Source organism: Protopterus annectens, chromosome 6.part1 (genome assembly GCF_019279795.1).
Source record: "Protopterus annectens isolate FY-2018-M chromosome 6.part1, PAN1.0, whole genome shotgun sequence".
Lineage (NCBI taxonomy): Eukaryota > Metazoa > Chordata > Ceratodontiformes > Protopteridae > Protopterus > Protopterus annectens.
Window position 1 is genome coordinate 346,825,201 of NC_056738.1, and position 22,500 is coordinate 346,847,700.

At 44.9% G+C, this 22,500-nt stretch overlaps 1 protein-coding gene across 1 annotated transcript in view; it reads left to right on the top strand.

Annotated features, from left to right (window-relative positions):
• The first annotated feature begins 287 nt into the window (after positions 1–287).
• SCYL1 (SCY1 like pseudokinase 1) overlaps positions 288–22,500 on the top strand; it is a 1,581,020-nt gene continuing 1,558,807 nt past the window's right edge. Inside the window, exon 1 of the mRNA XM_044075764.1 lies at positions 288–468. Within this exon, the coding sequence (XP_043931699.1) occupies positions 364–468 (105 nt within the window). The 5' untranslated portion in view covers positions 288–363. The remainder of the gene's footprint in view (positions 469–22,500) is intronic.

A 22,500-nucleotide genomic window follows, 5' to 3' on the forward strand; every position in this document is an offset into this window, starting at 1 on the left:
AAGAGAAAGTGGTGTGGAAATTCAGTGGTTCCTGTTCTCTGATATGAAAGTGTTTCAAGACAGCTTATGATAGTTTTTGTCTTACTTAAATGATAATTAGAAAATGTTTTTCTCCTAAAATATGACATTTGCCTTTTTCCACGTTTTCCATGAGTTGCAACTGTCCAAATCAGTATACTCTTTCAAAAAGAGAAACAGGTGATAACCCTGTCTTGGAAAGGGTACAAGAATGCGTTTGCTAACATTAAACACTAAGTCATCTTCGGTACTGTACTGCGAAGATTGGTTTGGGCAGCGCAGAGTATCCAGGACGCCCCCAGGTGGGCACTATTGAATTATCACTTCCATGTCATCAGCTGCAGGATGTGGTTCTTTTCTAGGGACCCAGTAAAGGATTTTCAGTATGAAATTGGAACGGAATGTGAGGGGACAGCGGGGATATGGAGTCTGCACCGGGGTAAAAGGAAGGTAAGGGTGCACTGTAGTGGGACTCAATTGTCACAGGACTCGTAGGAAAAAGTGTTGGGGCCTGGCAGTGAGAAAGGCAGAGTGTTGTAACAGCGGACTGGTAGTTGAGCTCGACCCGAACTATGCTTGCTTCCTCTGACGTGGCGGATGCTAGTGAGTTGTCAACACTGTTAACCAGGTGTATCATCAATATATAATTGAAGTGGTAGCAGGCAGATTTTTTTCTTTGAAATGTGACACATATGTATATGTGACAAAATGCAGTGTGCGCTTGTTTCTCCGTTTAGGTTCGTGTAACTGAAATGCGTTGATAGCTTCTGAACAGCAGCGAGGGGTGTTTGTATAGTGTATGCCATTTCTTGTAACACTATGACAACTTTACTAGATCGTTCACTTATCACTACTGGATGTCCACATAGAATTGCTGTGATATATATTAGTGCGATTGGCAGATATTTTAACGATGTTGTGAGGTATACTAGGAACAGGTCTGACTGGTGAAGTGTAAATGTTACAGTTTTGACAGATTCTGTTTTATTTATCCATTTATTGTTTTGGGGTGGGATGTACACTGACTAGCAATTAGCATATTTTGTTCTGATAATCTGATTGTTTTGTATAGGTGTACTTTATTTTGATGATTGGTGTAATACAAGTGTACATGTCATACTGGATTTGTGATGACTTTCTGTACTGGTTTTAGCTGCAATTATAAACACTGATCCACAAGGACCTTTTTCATACTTAATATAGGAGCACTGTTTGGTTAATTTACTTAGGCAAACACAAGTATTTTTATTCATATTGCCACCAACAGTTCAGATTGCTCTGTGTATAAAGCCGCATAACTTAAGCATACTGTCACAAACTCCCAGTCCCTTGCTTAATGTAAAATTTGTAAATTTGTAATATTGTGTTGTTGAAAACAAAAATAAGAATGTTGTTTAAACTGTATTTTAGCACATTAAGTATGTAGAGACTACAGCATAAGTGTCTGCTTGTGCTCATTTGAATACTGAGAATACCTATTAAAGTGTATGATTCTCTGACTCCACTATTAATGGCAAAGTGGTAAATTCTTAGTCACAGACTGACCAGGTTGCTACTGAGACTGATTCCTTCCCCCTCCCCATACAGCCATCCATGAATGCACATCGGGGAAATGGCTGCAACTCGGTGTTTATTGCAAATTAGCAGTTGGCTAAATCAGTTGTAATTCACTAAGTTAGTCATATTCATAAAATCCTTCCATGTTTCCAAATATATGTTCATTATTTGAAACCCTTATAATCTAATCCTGCAGTATGGGTGTGTGAGGACTGCCAATGGATATGTACCCTCTCTGCAAAGGATCCACAGGCATGAGCTGAAGAGGGTCTCACTTAAGGTTCTAAGTTTCATTTTTTGTCAACCTTGGGGGTACTGCAGCAGTCATATTTCTTCAGTAAAACACCTGCATGTTTGGCCTAGCAGTCCATTAAAGAAGGAAGTCAAAACACCTAACCCCAGATGGAATACCTTTTGGCAAGCCATATCTTTAACATCTCCTGTAGCTCCTGGCATTCTTCCTTTCCATTGCAGTCTCAGCATTATACTTGATCACCATATCTAAGTGAAAGGTCACTGTTCCTTCGTAGTCGTCTAGATATATATTCCCCAAGTCAAGCACTTAAGAGTTTACTAAACAGACTGAAGTGTCAAGTCATACGTTATAATGTCCAGTTACATACAGAACACTAAATCTTTTAGGAACATCACTAACTAATTCTGCCTTTATGGTCTACTGCAGATCTGTAATATCTGTATCACATTAATATTAAACCACATTTAGTCACTTTTGAAGTTACAGCAGTTTGTTCAGCTGACTGCTTTACTGTATTCATATTTCAAATGGATTTTTGCAAAGAAACTTTGCTTACTATAACCCTAACTTATCCCAAATCCCCTTTCCATCCTTTTGACATGTAAAACTATATTTAAATAGCTTGCATCCTTTGGCATTTGTGATAAACTTGAACTTTCATTTCTCCTTGTGTGCCATTCCCCTTTCTGCTTCTTACCTTTTCCAGTTTTCTCTTTTTACATTCTTTACTTATTTTCTTCAGATGCATTATTTTACATTGGGCAATTTGTAGTTTAATGTACATGTTATAGCAGTATATATATATATATATATATATATATATATATATAATGTATATGTTGAGTTATAAGCTTATCTTTGTAATATTTCTACATATTAACATTATCTGTGGATTTGATATATCACATAACTACTTTCTCTGAGTGTACTGTGTGTTTTAATCTCTTACTGCTTCAATACTGTATCATTGCTTTCTTATTTTGCTCCCAGGCACAGCCTGAAAATGGTTGACAGTGATCAGTTTTTACCCAGGTTAACACATGAGAATAAAACAACTTTTCATGTACCTCAATACCTCAGTGTACTACTGCAGGCATTCATATGTAAGGTAAGTATTTTGGCTGTCTTTTACAGACAGCTGTGAAGATTTAAGTGCCCCAATGTAGCCGAATGCTGTCCCTAAACACTGTTCCAGAAATGTAACATGCAAAGGGAGAGGCATCCCTACTGCATAAAAATATGCAAAGGAATCCACTCACACTCTGATGTCACAATTCTCTTTGAAATACCACTGAAGGCGCAGTCATTTATATAGTCCCACTAAATTTCATTTAGTGTAATCTTTCTGTGAGGTCACTTTAGGTAGAGTCTTCACTGTGTAACACCTTAAACCTCCTGCTGTGGAGGCCCGTAGTTTTATATGCAAATGATCCCTTAAGGACATACTAGCTACATAGCTTCTGAATGTCTTGACTTTTTTTTTTTTTTAGTTTTTACCTTTTAAGTCTTTACTTGTGCATTCATGTCACTAAAGCCAAATCCCATTAGCCATAGACATGCCACAATTTGCCATTTTTCTGAGTTTGTCAGTAGAGCATTGGATTTACAGTATTAACTGTCACTATCCTGAAGTATTGGGGACTTAGAGTTGTTGGGCAATTTATTTTTCAAGACTTGAAATATTAGGAACTTTGGAAAGTTGTTGTGCAACTTCTTTTTCAAGACCGGAACTATTAGGAACTTTGGAGAGTTGTTTGGCAATTTATTTTCCAAGACTAAAGCTGCAGTAAAGTGACAGATTTCTGTTTGTTTTTTAGTCTAGAATTAGTTCTAGACTCTTCTTCATAAGCTTCCATTTGCAAGGAGTAACCAGTAACAAAATATTAGAATGCATATTTTGAATAAATTGATAATTTGAAAACATGCAGGGCTTGAAATAAAATGAAATGGAGGTTACTCTGTGGCACAGGTGGTTAAATCCAAGTCTTTGACCCAGATGACCAAGGATTGATTAGCAATCTGAGTAACTGACCAGGTAGGGGTATGAGACAGCGGCCAACATCAGGTCAGTGTGAAGGGTTGTTACATTTCCTATTGCAAGAGCAATTGACATGGGGGACCCACCAGGGAAAGCATCATTCTGTGCTGGGTGTTAGTGGATGTATGGAAGCCCAACATAGCAAGCATTGCAGTACTGCTGTTGGCTAATGTAGAAAGGAGTTAAAGACGGAATAAAATCTTGTAATCCCCCTCCTTGCATGATAATGGACAACAATCCTTGAAACTCCTAAGTCATTATCTTCTTTCGGCTGTTCCCGTTAGGGGTCGCCACAGCAGATCACCTGTTCCCATTTCTTCCTGTCCTCTGCATCTTGCTCTGTCACACCAACCACCTGCATGTCCTCTCTCACCACATCCATAAACCTTATCTTAGGCCTTCCTCTTTTCCTGTTACCTGGTAGCTTCATCCTTGGCATCTTTTTCCCAATATACTCAGCATCCCTCCTCGGCACATGTCCAAACCAACGTAATCGTGCCTCTCTGGCTTTGTCTCCAAACCTTCCAACCTGGGCTGACCCTCTAATATACTTATTCCTAATCCTGTCCACCCTCGTCACACCCAGTGCAAATCTTAACATCTTTAATTCTGCCACATCCAGCTCAAACTCCTGCCTTTTTTTCAGTGCCACTGTCTCCAACCCATATAACATAGCTGGTCTCACTACCCTCTTGTAGACCTTCCCTTTCACTCTTACAGGTACTCGTCTGTCACAAATCACTCCTGACACTCTTCTCCACCCACTCCATCCTGCCTGTAACTCTCTTCTTCACCTCTCTTCCACACTCACCGTTACTCTGAACTATTGACCCCAAGTATTAAAACTCATCCACCTTCGCCACCTCTACTCCTTGCATCCTCACCATTCCTCTATCCTCCCTCTCATTCACACACATATATATTCTGTCTTAGTCCTGCTGACCTTCATTCCTCTTCTCTCTATCCAGTGAGAGAGTGAATTCTGTGATAGTGCATATACTACTTGGACACTAAATACCAAAAATATAAGTATATAAGACTGGAAGTGTGTACTTGTTGTAAAACAGATCTGTATATAAAAAAATGCTGTACAACAGCTGTAATTATGATGGCAGTCAGTACAGTAAGTAATACAGAGAACACAATGTGATGGCGCACATCTTTGTAAGAGATCTTGAAGTGACTCCACCTTTTCTAAAGAGTCAAGCACTCCTGAATATGCAAGCTTTTGTAGTGTGACTAGATATATATTTCTTGTCATTAATGCAGTTATGGTATATACCAAAGAGTAAAAAAGCAAGACATATAGAAACCTGAACCCTCAAGTAGAACAGAATTCAATCTTTGCAAATGCTGTGTAGTTATTCTTGAAAATACATACACACATCTTTCATGAGTATTCCTGGTAGTACAAATAAATAAATAAATCCAAGGCATTATCTACTCAGTCAAGAAATACTACGTGAGCAAATTGGTATAACTAAGGAAATGATTTTTTGAATTATGATACAGAATCGGAATTACCTAGACATAGTGAGTGCTTGCTGAGCCTAATTATGGTGGCTGCCAAAAAAGCAATTAGAAAATGGAAATCAATACTTCTGTTGCTTTTGGTTTAGACTTTCCCTGAGATTTAGCAAGCTCTGCACAGCGTGCAGGAATAGTGCAAGAGCTGCTGCACACAATATGGTCGACGAGCGATCCAGGAACGAGCTCCTGGGACATGCACGAGTGCTCCTACACTATTCCTGCATGCACACAGCTCCTGTATGCTAATTACCCCATTTGCAGGTGAAAACCATGCAAATGAGGTGAATTAGTGATCCAGGAAGCAGGCAGGCGTCTGTGCAGGAATAGTGCAACCTGCAGGAATGTATTCGGCTACTAACCAAATTACAAAACGAAGGCATGACAGCTCCAAAGAAAGCATGTGTTCAGTGTAGTAGGCATGCCAATTGCCAAATATATGGCCACTGGTGTGGGAAATAGTTGCAAAAATAACTTTTTTTTTTTTTTTTTTTTTGGGCCGATTTCGGCCATTTAAGCATAGGGCAGCGGTGCCCAAATGGGATCGGCCCGAACATAATGAAGAAAGTTGGAAATGAGCTTTTAAACCAAAATCAGCATTCTGCCATAATAGTCAATGGCATGCATAAGACAACAATACCATGGAATAGTAGTTGCTAAGGAGGAAGGCTGAGTGTTAGTTTTGTAACCATGCATTAGCAGTCAGTTTTATGCAAATGAGGGGATTGAGACTGAATCACAGATTTCCCCTCAGTGTTAGCTTGCACCCGTTTAGGTGCAGCAACACCATGGTATAAGCATAAGAGGTAGATGACATCATAAGGGGGAGTGTCATGCATGCTGTAAGCTTATTGGAGCTCTGTGGCTCGTGTTAGCCCTTAGCTAAGCACGGGCTAAGGAAGGGGGATGTGTCTGAGGCTGCCTAGCAGTGTTTACATTGGCTAAATGGGTGTGCACACCACGCACCAGGTTTAAAAAAAAAAAAAAAAAAAAAAAAAAAAAACAGGAAATAGCAGCTCTGTTCACATCCTCGCACTGGGTATGCGAGGTGTGCCTCTGGGCTTAAACTGGAAGGCAATGGGAAGGGAAAACAGCAGTAGGAAGGCAATCAAGGAGAACTAGCATAGCTAGCAGTAGGAAGGCAGTCAAGAAGAACTAGCATAGCTGGCAGGTGAAATGTATCAGAATCCGCCTACCGTTGTACACTGACTGGGAAATTTTACCTGACAAAGCTAACAAAATGATAGGGGCTGCTGTCGCTCTCATACATCAGTATGTGGAAGAGGCTGAGGGTGGTGAGGATGAGAATGCTGACTACCAACCCACAGTGAGGAGAAGGAGAAGAGTGTACAGACCCAGGGTAACCTACCAGGGGCTATATGAGCTGGAGATAGTGGAGCGCTATAGGGTGGACAGGGACATCCTACATCAAATTGTTGAGCTGTGCCGGCCACACCTCACACACAGAACCAACAGAGGGGAACCCATCCGAGTGGATACCAAGGTATGTGTAGGCTTAAGAATACTAGCCACATGTACCTTCAAAAGGCCAACTGGGGATATCATGGGGATCTCACAGGCATCCAGGGTACTCCACCAGTTCCTGGATGCCATGTCAGCACATGCCGGTGAGCACATATATTTCCTCAACATCCGTGAGGCGTTGACCAGCAATATGTGTCTCTCACCAAATAGCAGAATACCCTGAGGTAGTGGGTACTATAGACTGCACGCACATACACATCAAAGCACCACCTGGTGAGCAGGGTAGGGTCTACATAAACCGCAAGGGCTTCCCCTCCATCAACTGTCAGGTCGTGTGCGATGCCCAGGGCATTATCATGAATGTGTGTGCTGGCAGCCCAGGAAGCTATCACGACTCCCACATCTGGCATATGACAGAGCTGTACCAGAGATTTGCCAGTGGGGACATCCCATATGGCCACCTAGTGGGGGATGCTGGTTACGCACTGGAGCCGTGGCTGACACCCACCAGAAATGTGCACACACCCGAACAGAACTCCATAATGTGGCACACGCACAAATGCTTAAGTCACTGTTCCAGAGCCTGGACATATCCGGTGGAGCCTTGCAGTACTCTGTAGCTACATGTACACAAACTTTCATTGTATATGCCATGCTACACAATATGATCCTGCGGAAACAGCTGCAGCAGGAACAGCACGGGGCAGGGCCACACAGCCCCCCACCATTGCCAAGGCCAGCACAGGCACAGAGTAACTCGGAGGAGGAACAACCTGAGCCTGCCCATGTAGGCAGAAGGAGGCGTGTCCAGTATGCCCAGGCTTTGGCAAAGAGGCAATGCATAGCACATACACTGACATGGTGGGAACCCAGGAAATGACACCTCTCACTGACTTGCACATACAGTAAAAGGGATGCCAAACATGACACTACCTCTGCTTTACCATGTATAGGGAGTGTACTATGTACATCCGACATAGTCAGCCCTCCAGCACCATCCTCAATACTGGCACAGCCACAAGGTAAGTCACTCTTCCTGTCAGTTGCTAAATGCAGTAGTATGTTCTGCTAGTTGTATCTATGGTATGGATGTGAGCATGCAAGGGGATCGGTGGCTGAATGGGATGGCAGGATAGTGGACACCTATATGGGCAGCATGAAATCCATAACAAATACTGGTGTCAACAAAGTAGGCAGTACTAGACAAGGTGACAAATCCCACTGCAGTACATGTGGTGGCTCAAATGTGTGTCCATAGGACACACATATGCATGTCAGTGAGGCTCACATACCCAACAACAGCCTCAGCCAGCAGGACAGGTGTAGATGACCATAAAGAAAGGCTGTGCTAAGGCCTCCAGTTGATGGCAATGCAGAACAGCCCCCCTCCAGACCTACACAGACAGACTACAACAGGTCCGGCAATTGTATGTTAGTTCTGAAGGGTAAAAAGTCTGAAACTCAAATGTAGGTCAACTGTACTGATATGCCTCTAGTCTGCATGATAGGTCAGAATACAAAACAAAATGGAAGCCAACAGAGTACCTGAAATACCAATACAGTCATAGCAAATGTTTACAGTTGTCAGGTGTGCCCCCCCTCCACTCCTATTTAGAAATGCAGTACCATATATGTGTGGGTTTAATAACAGTGGAGCACAGATTACCTGAGCTCGCCCAATTTACAGGATAGATTGTTGCATGTGTACAATATGCAGGGTTCTGTGTGTTAGGTTGTTGTGTTTTGTATATTGTGTGGAAGTGGTCAGCATGTAGGCATGGAGAGTTGTGTCTCGGCGGCCTATGGCCAGTACTGTCGATGACAGGGCCATGTTCTGACAAACTGCAGTGCCAACTACAATGCATCCCAGCAAGACCCAGTTCAGTAATTCATCCATACTCACTGTTCAGATGTCAATATCTGTCACTATCTGAAAGATGGACATGCCATGAATGTGGGCCCAAACATACACACAGTGCACAGGTGGAAGTACCTTGGACAGAGTACATAAAATTTAACTGTCAACTGCACACACTTTTGAATTGTACATACAGGTTAGCAGCACACTAGTTGTCTGTGTAGTATGGAATACAGATGTAGTCTGGCCAGTCAGTGGCAGACCACAAAAAGCACAGTTATGAAGTAATGGGAGACTGTCTATGTCCCTGCACAAGGGGAATGCCCCAGGTATACCTGTGTGTCAGCTACAAGAAGCTTCCATATCACACATACACTCAGCTCACCCCACCATCAGCCACAGGGTTATCACAGGTCATATCCCTGCTGTTGGGAATGAGTACAGTATGACCCCCACTTCTGTATGGGAATACCCACAGATAGCAGCATGCTGAAGAGGTGTCCCATGCAAGTGTGTCCCTAGCTGTAAGCAGCACCTTGTCAGCATCCAGAACAATGGATTAATATGGACAGGAACTATTGCCATTAACACCTCGCACACTTACCCTGTCACCCCAACGGAATCCAGTGGCTCGCAGCCTGGGACTGTAGGAGTGACAGAATCCATTAGCCTGCTACAGATGGCCTGCTTCACTACCAAATGCCCTACAGTCCTCTGTCAAAGGCCTGTGCCTCACCCGTACTACCAATGTATGTTATCTCATGGGGTCCCAACTAACAACATAACACAGTCCACAGAATACAAATGCAAGGCCATGTCGACAAATCCCATTAACATGCCCACCATGTCCTACTAAATGAACCGTGGACCATCCCCTAAACACCGCTAGGATGAAGGGACAACTATAGGGATACTTCTTGGATATCGCTCGCATAATGTTAGGAAGAGGATGAAATAACAGAGTGGGGGGTGTAGAAGCATTGATGTCATGGAGTGTGTGAAGTCTGAAAGTCTGTGTGCCCATACTATCCCTGTCTGCAAACCCAGTAATGGGTGGCTACAAACCTGCTTGTAAACCACAATGTGAAGGGGAACAGACCAGATATATGAGCCCTGCTTCTGGGTAACCTGGGTGAATCTGTACAGCTGAGAGGTATGGCCACAGCAGGATATGGCCATTCTGTTATGTCAATAGATGTACAAGTAGGGGATCCTCAGCCACCACATTACCAAGGTGCTGGACCATTTACACAGACCCATCAGCAAGTGTCTGCAGCTACCCCTCCAGAATGGCATGAGTGTGCAAGAATATGTAGGCTGCAGACCACAATACTGGACACAGCTTCATTCATCTTTTATTTCCCAGGAAATAACTGTGAGGAAGTAAGTATATCTGTCAGTAGTTGATGACATAATACATCACAGTGTAAAACCATACATATGTCTGAATATCTCTGCTAACACCAACCATGTAACACAAGCAGCACAGACACAATAGTTACAGTATCCCACTATCTTTCGCCCGTTGATTGTGACTCCATATTGTCAACCTATCTACAGATATCCTACAGAAACTGGTTGGTAGCTGTAGGTGTAGAACACAAAATCCTGCACTGAAGTACAACCTACATGGAATGGATTCACACACTCAGTACAGAAGGTCATACTGGGCATGCTCCTACACTTAGAGAAATGAAGCCCATGTCTGACAACAACAGTGGACTATACATATTGGAGAAATGAAGCCCATGTCTGACAACAGTGGACTATAGATGTCTGTGCGCACACACCAGATTGTACGTCATTCATGCTTTGCACATACATTGGATAGGAATACTCACACATGTCCAAGGCCAACACACTATAATAGGTCAATCATACACACACAGATGTGGGGAAGAGAGAGACAGACAGTGACAAAGAGATTGCTGTCATGAGGCCTGCCCCATCCACCACACATCCAATTGGCCAATATCACATGATGTGCCAATGTCAATCACTGTAGACATTTGCTTTTGGTAGCCTTTATCCCTATAGTGTCTGGTGCTTGTGATAACTGTGTAACATGGTAGTTGTTACAAATCAGTATTCATCTAGCATTTGTATACCCAGTCCTGTCAGATGTAAAGTTGTGTGTGACTGAGTGTTGTGTGTTTGTGTGTGTGTTTCCAGAGGAATGGTTTATGGCTCATTCACACACACTGCACTTCCATTGCCCATGTTAGCACTCATGCTGATGTCAGTCACCTTGAAATAACCCTCTGGACAATTCTCAGCCCCATAAGCTCTGTGGTGCTTGCGGTAACTGTGTAATGCTGTAGTGTAACATACTAGTTAGGTAGGAGTTCTAATCCCAGACATGGCAACCATGAAACTGTGTGTGGAAATTAATGATTTTGAGGCCATTCACAGTCACTACACCTCCCATGCAACCTTGCTGATGTCAGCCATCTTGAAATACCCCTTTGGACAAGGGCCAGCCCTGTAAGCTCTGTGGTGCGTGCCATAAATGCGGAACAATGTAATAACAATAACTACACAGGTATGGGTTTGAATCTCATCTGTGGCAAGTGTTTGTGTGTGTGCACATATGTATGTGTGTACCTCAAAGATTTTGACCCCAGTACACATCTCGGAGTTGCAGTCCTGCAGATATCCACCTAAGAAGTACCTGTTGCCAACCCTAAACCATGTCAGGTCAGTGGTGCATGTGGTAAATGCGTAACATAATGGTCCATAAAGATTGTTAGAGTTTTGAACCTCACCCCTGGCAAATGTAAATGTGTGTTTGGGGTAAAATTATTTTTGGGATCTCTCACCCACATCACCCAGTGTTGGTATTTACAAGGGCTGGTGATGTTCCTCACCTTAGATGTACCTTGGGACAGCATCCATCCTATAAGCTCCGTGGCACGTGCGATAAATGCGGTACACTGTAGTAGCAGTACATAGATAGGTAGGGGTTTGAATCTCAGTACTGGCAAGTGTGTGTGTGTCATCCGTTTCCTGTGTGGAAGTTGCTGTGATTGTGTAATAACAGGATGCATTGTGGGGTGAGTTTTGCTAAATTATTATGTTGGGGACCTAGTATATGTCACAATGTCCACCTTACAAGGACAACAGATATCAAACACCAGAGAGGCTGGTGTAGACAATCCATAGCCCTACATTTGGCATTATGGATTGTTGAAAAATATAGGCAACCCTTCTATTACTCTGAGAACACTCTCCACCCATGTCTTAAGCACAAACACACTTGGTTAGGCAACAGCCATTATATTGGTAGTTCCCTGCATATTGCCTCACGGATAGTAACCACGGTGTGATTGCAGTGGGCTACATGCCTCTTGACCACAACAGTGCTTGACCACAACAGTGCCACTGACATCAGAAAGTACTGTGATGTGTTACATCTCCTGACTGTGTGTTATTCAGCAAGTAAAAGGATATGGCACCCTGTTCCATCCCTGCAGTAGGCAAATAAATGCTTACAGTGATCCTTTTGCTATGTTCCTCACTGGACACCTGCAAAAACAGTAGAGTCTGCAAATGTAACCCACAAAGGGAATACCGTGCCTTATACACATGCTCTGTATGGACAGACGCCACTAACTCCACTGAATACCTGTAGCATGCTGTCAATGTAGGTTCAAGCACGACCTCTGTTCCATAGCCAGATCTCACCAAATGAGGTCAGGAATGCTACATCAGAAGATAAGTCTGTCCATACAACATGCCCCAGAGACCTCAAGTACACTTCCACATGTCAAAGAACATGCATGTGTCACATGTGCACAACCCAGACACTGTCCATGTTATGGAATGTAGATCACATACATGGGAACCAGTGCACATCACTGGCCACCCAGAGTAGAAAACCAGATGTGTGGATGGTGAATACAATACCTACCTGTGGGAACCACTCCAGGGACTACACCCCTGAGCCACACTGGAGACCATTGTCATGTGGCCTGATGCCAAGGTATTTCTTTCCCTAGCCTTGTACAGGCTTCAGGCCCATTCACCTACTACACACCTGTGAAGCAATGAACCTATGCATCTCAGTACTGGCAAGTGTGTGTGTGTGTGTGTGTGTGTGTGTGTGTGTGTGTGTGTGTGTGTGTGTGTGTGAGGTGATTAATGATTTTTGAAGCTATTCACAATCCCTACACCTCCCATTGCCCTACTTTAGCACGCCTGCTGTCATTCACCTTGCAATAACTCCTTAGCCATGTATTAGCCATGTAAGCTCTGTGGCACTTGTGATAACTGCGTAATACTGTAGTGTAGCAAGCTAGTTAGGTAGGCATTCTAATCCTGATCCTGCCAACTTTGGTAATGTTTGTGTTTCCCTGATAGTGTGTTTTGTTTTCGTTGACACCTGCTTTTGTGGACATTCACACTTACTACACTTTCCTTAGCCCTCCTTTAGCACTGTTGCTGATATCACTCACCTTCAAAGATACCTTTGGACAGCTCTCCAACATGTAAGCTCTGTGGCATGTGCAATAACTGCATAACACTGTAATAGAAATACATAGGTAGGAGTTTGAAACTCGGTACTGGTAAGTGTGTGTTTGTGTGTGTGTCATCAGTATCCTGTGTGGGTGTTTGAGTGTGTGTGTGTGTGTGTGTCATCAGTATCCTGTGTGGGTGTTGGGGTGATTGTGTAATGACAGGATCCATTTCATTGTGGGTTTTGCTACATCATTATATTCAGGACCTATGTGTCCCATTGTCCACATTACACGGCCAACAGTTTTCAAACACTGTAGAGGTTGTTGTAGACCATTCTCAGCCATAAATGTGTACAGCCATGTGCAATTACTATGTGACAGTATGGATTAATAAACAGTATAGGCAACCGTTATAATACCCAGATACCACTCTCCACCCACGGATCATACACAAACATGCTTGGCTCTTACTCTCTTATTCTCTTCCTTTCTTACTTTGTCTCTGTCTCTCTCTCCCTCTCTGGTAGATGTGGAAAAGTACATCTGTTTTGCTTAGGCACCAGCTTGAGTTTTGTAAGTAATGCTCATGATCAGCTGATGGCCTGTGCATGAATTGCACTCCCCCATTTGCTAATTGCATGTGGAACAGCTGTGGTATCATTCCTATAGCCAATTGCTTGGAAACACACTCCAATAACTAAGCATTTCATGTGGGTGTTAGCCCTTTTACTTCACTGTGAGCAGGACTTCATGTGGGTGTTTGACAAACAGCATCACAGTGGGTAGTTAGAAATGCCTCTTACAACATACACTGCGGAGACAGGCCAACAAACAGGAGGGAGATGTTCCAGACATGAGGACAGAATGTAAGTATTGCTGTTCTACATTTGAAGTAATGTTGGTTTAACAGGGTTTGTGTGAATATGACTGTTCTATATGATTTAAAGTCTGGCATGACGGTGTTATGTGGTTGAGGAAACTCTCACCTGTAGGGCTATCTGCAGACTGGCCAGAGTTTGGAGTCTTGCAAGTGGTGTGGTACTCACACATTTCCTATCTTTTTAGAAATGCAGTCGCATACTCGGATGATTTCAGTCAGTACATGGTGACAGCCATGTGAGTTACTGACTTTATATCCCTCAGAAGAGATATGTCACAACAAATCTTGTTACACCACGATTTTTCTCAGTTTATCATAGCAATTTGTCAATATTGGCCCTGTGTTTGTGCCTCCATCCCCCAAGTCTGTCACCCTATGTCCATATGTCATGCAGTAAGAGGTGCATATGTACAGTAAATCATTATTTACTGACATCATGCCTGATAACAAGCCAGTGAGATTTCAGACTGCTAGGCATGTTATGTGTATTACTCCGTATATTTGAGGACAAAACCTGGACATTCTGTTGTAGTCTGTACAGTAGTGAGGTCTGTGTACTTATGGTGATTGACAGTGTGTGTATTGTGAATATGATACTTAGCCTGTGTACACCGTGTGGTAGATGTCCATTGTTCTTGGTCCTGTTCTGTCTGATGTTGCATGCTGCTCCAGTTTATGGTACTCTATCAGCGTACATGTTTGTAGGACCAGACTGACACATGTTCGATACCACAGTCGGGCATCAGACTACACTGTGTATTGGCCCAGTATATGTAGGGTTACTGTGTGAGTGGCACATATAAGGATGGTTTTGTTCAAACAGTCCATATACTGTACTATTAATTAGGCTTACCATAATGTGACTGTGTTCAGACCGGTTGTGGGTATGCACTTTCACACTGGTGTCTGTTACATGCCTGTAGTGCCTGCTGTATTTGCAAGTACATGTGTATTCCCCCATAAGAAACTTGGGTCAGTGTTGTGGCAGTCTGCCTGTAGTTTGCACAATGCTTTGTGACATGCCTAGCAGCTCAGTGTATTTATCTAGTGTGATGTTATGTCCAAATATTTGTCAGATGTACTGTTGTCTGGCCACCACAAATGTTGTGTATTTCTGACAAAGCAGTGGAATGCTGTAAAGATGTATGTCACTAACTAGTGGGAAGTATGTGGGCTTGGGCCCTCTGCTCCTCCGGTTAATATGTGTTAGGACAGACAGGAGTGTGTGAATGCATCAACTGTGTGAGCTTATCTATTCCAGTATTTTGATGATACCCCCATTTACATGGCTGTAAACATCCACTTTGTAGGTTTGGCCCACACGTCTTGCACTAAGGAGTTCTGTGTATACCTCTGGACTGACCAGATTGTGTCAGACTGTCCATGTTTGTTGGTCATATCTCTGCTGTTTTCCACAGGATCATTACTGTGATTTGTGTGGTACTTCACTATGATGATCTTATGATGTCTGTCAGTAACTGATGGTCATGTATGTCAGTATCAGAAGTGACTTCCCACACATGTCTGTTAACACAAGCGCTGTTACTGTAGCAACATTCTACATTTATACCTGCAATACTTGCATCCCGTTGCACTAAGAGATTTTGACTATTGGTGCTGAGGTATGACTCCACTACGTGTGTGTGTGTGTGTGTGTGTGTGTGTGTGTGTGTGTATATATATATATATATATTGTGTGTGTGTGTGTGTGTGTGTGTGTGTAATATATATATATTGTGTGTGTGTGTGTGTGTGTGTGTGTAATATATATATATATATTGTGTGTGTGTGTAATATATATATATATATATATATATATATATATATATATATATATATATATGCCCGAGGGCATTTATAAGCCTAGCCAGAGTGTGTCTGCTTTCGTCACCCCATCGATTAATTAACTGATCCTCTGTCAAGCAGAGCCAACGAAGTGATCCCAGGGGTGTATTTTCTGTTACCCATCCACTCATCAAGGTTTCACTTGAAGAGTGTTAGTGAGGGGCTCTGCCTGATGTAATTTGGAATTTTGTTCCAAAGCATGGGGAGTCTCTGTGACAGGAATCTATCCCTCCAGCATGTTCTATTTATTGTTGTGGCGAGGTTTAGCTCACTAGAGCGTGTGGCTCGCAGTGACTTGGATTTATTTAGGTGGAGCATGTCCATAAATTCTGAGTTGGACATGGCTTTGTAAGTCAGGCAGAGATCACCTCTGAGTAAGCGATATGCCACAGAGTACAGCTGGAGTTTTTTCAGTCGGGCTGTATAGGACATATGTTTGAGACCAGTAATCCTCTTGGCGAGGTACTTTTGTTATCTTTCCAGCTGTTGGAAGTGTCTTGTGAGGTACATCCCAAATGGGGCATTGTACTCTTTGATGGGTCTAATAATGAGGAGTAGAGGGGCACTGTAACCTCTTTATTTCTAGATGTGAACCCTTTAGTAATTAGATGGGCCCCATAGAAGGATTTCCTAACTGCTTTGGCAATATGATTGTCAAAAGGAGAGATTACTATCTACCTGGGTCCCCAGATCTCTTATTACCTCTTCTGTATTAAGGGGGCTGTGGTAATTCATGGGTGTTTTGTTTTTCCCAAACAAGATGACTATGCATTTTTTGGCATTTAGCTTGAGGCCATGACTTTGACACCAGGTGTCCTTCTCAGTAAGGCCCTTTTGGAGGCTGTCCGTGTCAGACGAAGAGTCCGTTATGGCTCCCAGTTTGCAGTCATCGGCGAACTTGATTAGCCATAGTCCTCCTGTGTTTGCCTGTACTTCTGAGAAGTATATTCCGAACAGTAGGGGTCCCAGGAGCGAGCCTTGCGGGACACCACTTGTGACTGGTTTAGAGTCGGACCTGGAGCCCACTATTCTTACCGTGTGAGTTCGGTCTGTAAGCCAGTTGGCAACCCATCTCGTGACGTAGGAGTTTATGTTCAGGCTGGTGAATTTTTGTGTAATACCCGAGTGGGGAATGGTGTTGAAAGCCTTCGCGAGGTCAAGGTAGGCTGTGTGAACCACCTTTCCCTCGTCTGTGGCCTTGGTGACTGTCTCGAAGAAGTCAACCAGGTTTAGTAGGCATGATCTAAACTTAACAAAGCCGAACTGGGTCGGGTCAAGTGTTTTGGAGGTTCCCAGTGTTTTTGTTAATGAGTTCCACGATGATGCGCTCCATAGCCTTGCAGACCAGGCTTGTCAGGCTTATGGGGCAGTAGTTACCAGGGTCAGTTGTGGCCTCTCCTTTTGTGGAGAGGAATAACCATTGCTGTGCGCCATTCTATGGGCACGTAGCCTGTGGAGAGGCTGAGGCTGAACAGCGTGTTTAGGTTTGGGGTTAGTTCGCTCTGTAGTTCGTGCAAGCCGCAGCCTGGGACACCATCTTGTCCCATTGATGCTGTGTTTTTGGCTTTTGAAAGGGCTGATGTCTATCTCGCCTTCTATTCTTGCTGGTTGGGTTCGGAGCCGATCCTCTGCTCCGACTCGGCCATCTTCAAAAGCTCGAGAGCTGCTTACTGGCTCGAGGCCCCCCTATATCCCATGATGCCTGGCGCTAGATACCCAGATCTCGTTTGCTGCTTCTGCTGCGAGGTTGTTCTACTGGCTCAGGTCGTATAAGCGTCATTATTATTACTGTTATTTACTGTTATTTTCCTGTAAAAATTACTGTATTGTAGTGTAGAATTAGTCGTTAGTTAGACTTTATTCATTGTAGTTAGTTTCTTTTCTCTAAATAGCTTTCCCTTCCTAAGAAACTCGTTTAAATTAAAGTGTTTCCCCTCCCCCCCTTCTCTCCCTTTTCCACACAAAGGTTCTTTCTGTTTGAGTTGGAGGTTAACTTTCCGTTTGAGTTAGAGGTTTAACCTTTCTTTTCTATCTCCTTTAAAAACTTTTTCTCTATAACCTGTAGTGTTAGTGATAAGTTTGTTTTTCTTTGTGGTAGTAGTACTTGTGTGGGTTGTGATAACTGTAGGGTATTAATATTTTTTATCGGTTGCCTTAACTTTTTGTGTGAAAACTTGTCCTTGGTTTTCTTCCAAGAATGTCCAAGGATCCAAAACCGTCCGGATTCAAGAAGTGACTCTTGCTGTCAGAAGATGTCTCTGACAGATGGTCAGATGGTCACACTTCTTGTGTTTATTGTCTGGGCGCTGTGCACCTGCAGGACTCTTGCTCCATCTGTCATGCCTTCAGTCCAAGAGTCCTGCAGGAGCGCAAAAATAAATTGATTCTGAGGGGTCTGCTTAAATCCCAAGATTCACCGTCGAAGTCTCAGCCAGTGAAATCTTCCAGGCCACCTAAACAGTCAGCTCCCAGTTCGGAGCCGTCATTGGGTGAAGCCACACAATCCATTTCGGCTCCAGCTGGAACTGATGTCCCTCCCTCCCAGTCGGCTCCGACACGGTCTTCGGAGCCGGCTGAGAGTCGAAAGAGATCCAGGTCTCTTTCTTTGGAGGCGATACGGTCGGCTCCAAAGTTGCCCCTGCTCCAGTCAGAGCATAGTCACCGATCATCCCACTCTTCTCGGTCCTTTAGACTTTCGGACCATGATTTGGAAAGAGTGGTCATTAGGCTCTTGAAGTCCAGGCCCTTGCCAAAATGTTGTCCAACTCTCCTCATCAGGAATCGGCTCCATCCACAGCTATTGATATTCCTCCTCCGGCTCTTCCTTTGAGTTCGGAGCCGGAGTTTGTTGGGGTTAGAGTCGTGGAACCGTCGGCTCCGATACCCTCCCTTTCGGTTCCTTTAGCTAAAATCCCTTCCATGGTACCTTCCCTGGAGGGATCTGGGCACCGAGACTCCCTCGTCGGCTCCGAGGGGGCGAGTGGCATCGGACCCTTGTCCGACCCTGCTCTCCATCTCGGTGCTTCGGCGCAGGTGAGCTTGGCTCCCACATCTGCCTTGGAGCAATCTCATTCGGTGCGGGGTGGGCTTTTGGTTTCGTCGGAGCCTGAGTCTTCTCTGTGTCTGGGCAGGGACGCCTTCGAGGTGATGAGGAGTATGCTGGCCCCTGAGTCAGTCCCACGATAGACCCCATCGGCTCCTCCACCTAGGGTGCCAGTGTCAGCCTCTGCCCCTCTTCCAGACCCTAAGCGTGGGGATCCAGCACTCCAGGACACCCCCTTGGGTGTATCCTCCTCTTCCAAGGCCTCCCCTGATCTTTCAGAGGAGCCACCTCGCAAGAGAAAATGCAAGAGGAAGCATGTTGACTCCCCCGAGTCTATTACATCGGATACCGAATTAGAGAAGTTGGAAGGGTCCCCAAGATCCCCCTCTGAAGATGTCTCCTTCTCAGACATCCTTGAGATGCTTAGGCAGAGGGGAAACTGGACTACCCTAAGCCCTTCCGAGGATGAGTCGGTATTGCTGGATGCGTTTGGATCCCAACCTTCCACCTCCTGGGTGTCTCCGCCTTTCGACCCACTGATGTCTGTGGTGGCTCGAAAGGTGTGGACGGCTCCAGACTCAGTGGAACCGACCCCTAGAAGACCTGCAAAATTCATTACTGCCCCGCAGGACAAACAGTTCTTGACCAAGGGTGTCCCCGTTGATGCCATGGTGGTAGCAGCGGTCACAAAGAAGGAGTTGGCTGAAATTTCTTCATCTGTCCATCCCCCTAATAAGGAGTCCTGCCCCACAGGACAAACAGTTCTTGACCAAGGGTGTCTCCGTTGATGCCATGGTGGTAGCAGCGGTCACAAAGAAGGAGTTGGCTGAAATTTCTTCATCTGTCCATCCCCCTAATAAGGAGTCCAGGACGATGGACAGATATGGGAAGCGGATGTTCTCTTCAGCGACCTTTTCCATGCGGTCCCTGAATTACCTGTGCCACTTTACCCGTCTTCAGAGGGATTTCCTGAAAGAGCTTGGAGATACCCTCCAAGATCCATCAGCTGAGGGGGCCCAGCCTAAGGCAGCCTCCCAGCTGGCAACTCTTAATTCTGTGGTAAACTCCTCCATGCGGCTCATTTCGTACGCAGCCGATGGTGCGAGTAGAGCCGCAGGCACAGGCGTGGCCCTAAGGAGGCACGCTTGGATGCGGCTATGTAACTTTGTGGAACCTTTCAGAGCGCCTTTCACCAACACCCCCCTTTGATGGTTCCTCTCTCTTTGGATCACAGTTGAAAGATACCCTTACCAGGTGTGAGCAGGAAGGCAAGACTCTCTCTGCTGTAGGAGTCCATTTTTCCACTCCCTACAGACCATATCCTAAGGGTCAGAAGAGTGGGAAGATGTGGTTCTGGAAATCCCAAGGAGCCTTGCCGGACACACGTGGTGAGTTTCCCTCCAGGGGCAGAGGAGGGAACAATAACAGATGCCGCCTTCGTGGCAGAGGGGGTCTGCAAAACCAGGGCAGCAGAGAATCCTTCTCTGACAAGCCCTTCCGGCATCCCTGAAGGGTTGCCCGGCTGCTCACCTCTGGAGGCAGTCGGGGGAAGACTATCACTGTACCCAGGAGCCTGGCGAGACATAACACAAGACAAATGGGTACAGTCAGTCATATCCGAAGGCTACAGAATCCCCTTCGTTCGCACCCCCTTAAAGTCATACAAGTCCCTTCCAGATGTTCCACCCAATCTAAGGGACCAAGCAGTGCAAGAAGTCTCAAAACTGCTAAGAAAAAGGGCCATCCAGCAAGTCCCAGCAGACCGACAAGGATCCGGAATTTACTCCAGGTTCTTTTTGGTACCAAAAAAGACAGGGGACTGGAGACCCATTTTGGATCTGAGCAGACTAAACAAGTCTGTACAAAGAACAAAATTCTGGATGGTCATGCTTCAGTCCATTTTACCCTTTCTGGGTCAGGACAATTGGATGTGCTCCATAGATCTTCAGGATGCATACTACCACATAAAAATGGACAGACGCTTCCGAAGATTCCTCCGCTTCCGGCTGGGAGCCCGCCATTATCAGTTCCGAGCTCTGCCCTTTGGTCTCGCCACAGCCCCCAGGGTGTTTACCAAATGTATGGCAGTAGTTACCGCTCATCTGAGACAGCAAGGATTCCAGGTGTTTCCATATCTCGACGACTGGCTTCTCACTGCTACCACCAGACATCTCACTGCTACCACCACACATCACCTTCTGCGAGCCAGAGACTGCACCATCGACACTTGCTCCAGGCTAGGTATCTCAATACATTTTGAAAAGTCTGCATTGTTGCCCTGTCAATCTATCACTTTTATAGGCACAAATTTAAATACCAAAGACATGTTAGCAAGCCTCGCACCAGACAGGGTTTCAGTGATTCATCAGCATGTTAAGGTTTTATTAGCATGCAAAAGGATTCAAGCCAGGTTTGTCCTTCAAATGCTAGGTCTCATGGCAGCAGCTATCTACTTGTTCCCCTAGCTCGTTTTCACATGAGGATTCTCCAGTGGCTTCTTTTCACCCAATGGTCCTTCCAGCAACTTCCCATGTCTTACACGATTATGATCACTCAGGCATGCAAGAAACACCTTGTGTGGTGGATGGTCTCCACATCAGTGCTCCACGGCAGACCATTTGTTCTTCCCCCTCCAGTGGCTACAGTGACCACGGACGCCTCCCTTTTTGGGTGGGGGGGGTGGCATTATCTGGGCAGAACAGTCCAAGGCACCTGACAACCCCACGAGTATCATCTGCACATAAATGTCTTGGAGATGAGGGCCGTGCTCTTAGCGTTGCAGGCTCTTCAGGACTCTCTTCCTACCGGGACCATTGCAGTTCAATCAGACAATATGTCCGTAGTGTGGTACATCAACAAGCAGGGCGGAACCAGGTCCTACCCCCTATGTCGAGAAGCACTCCGAATCTGGCAGTGGGTGATCTCTTCCCAACGGTTTCTGATTGCAACGCACATCCCTGGGAAGTCCAACGTTATAGCAGACAGACTGAGCAGAGCAATTCTCATGCCTCACGAGTGGTCTCTGAACCAGGTGTTTGCGGACCAAATCTTCTGCAGATGGGGGCCAACCTTGCTGCGACCTTTTTGCAACTCCCCTCAACAACAAGTGCAGCAATTTCTTCTCCCCCCTCCTTCCACTCCCCGGGCATCCCCCCAGAGACGCTCTAGTCCACAATTGGCCCCAGGGACTTCTTTATGCATTTCCTTCTTTCCCCCTCATACCGAAATTGATTCAGAAGGCTGCCGTTTCGGGTTGCAAAATGATCCTTATTGCTCCTTACTGGTCTCGACAAATATGGTTTCCGTTCCTGCACTCTTTTCGAACAGCCTTGGACTCTGGACCTAGTTCCAGACCTCCTGATTCATTAATCGGGCGGGCTGTGCCAATCCCTGCACCCTCTCCAGCTGCGCCAATCCCTGCACACTCTCCAGCTCACAGCGTGGTTGCTCCACTTCCAACCGTAGCCAGGCTCCCAGCTATTTCCCCATCTGTGAGAAATCCTTTTGTCATCACACAAGTCTACAACCAGAAAAAC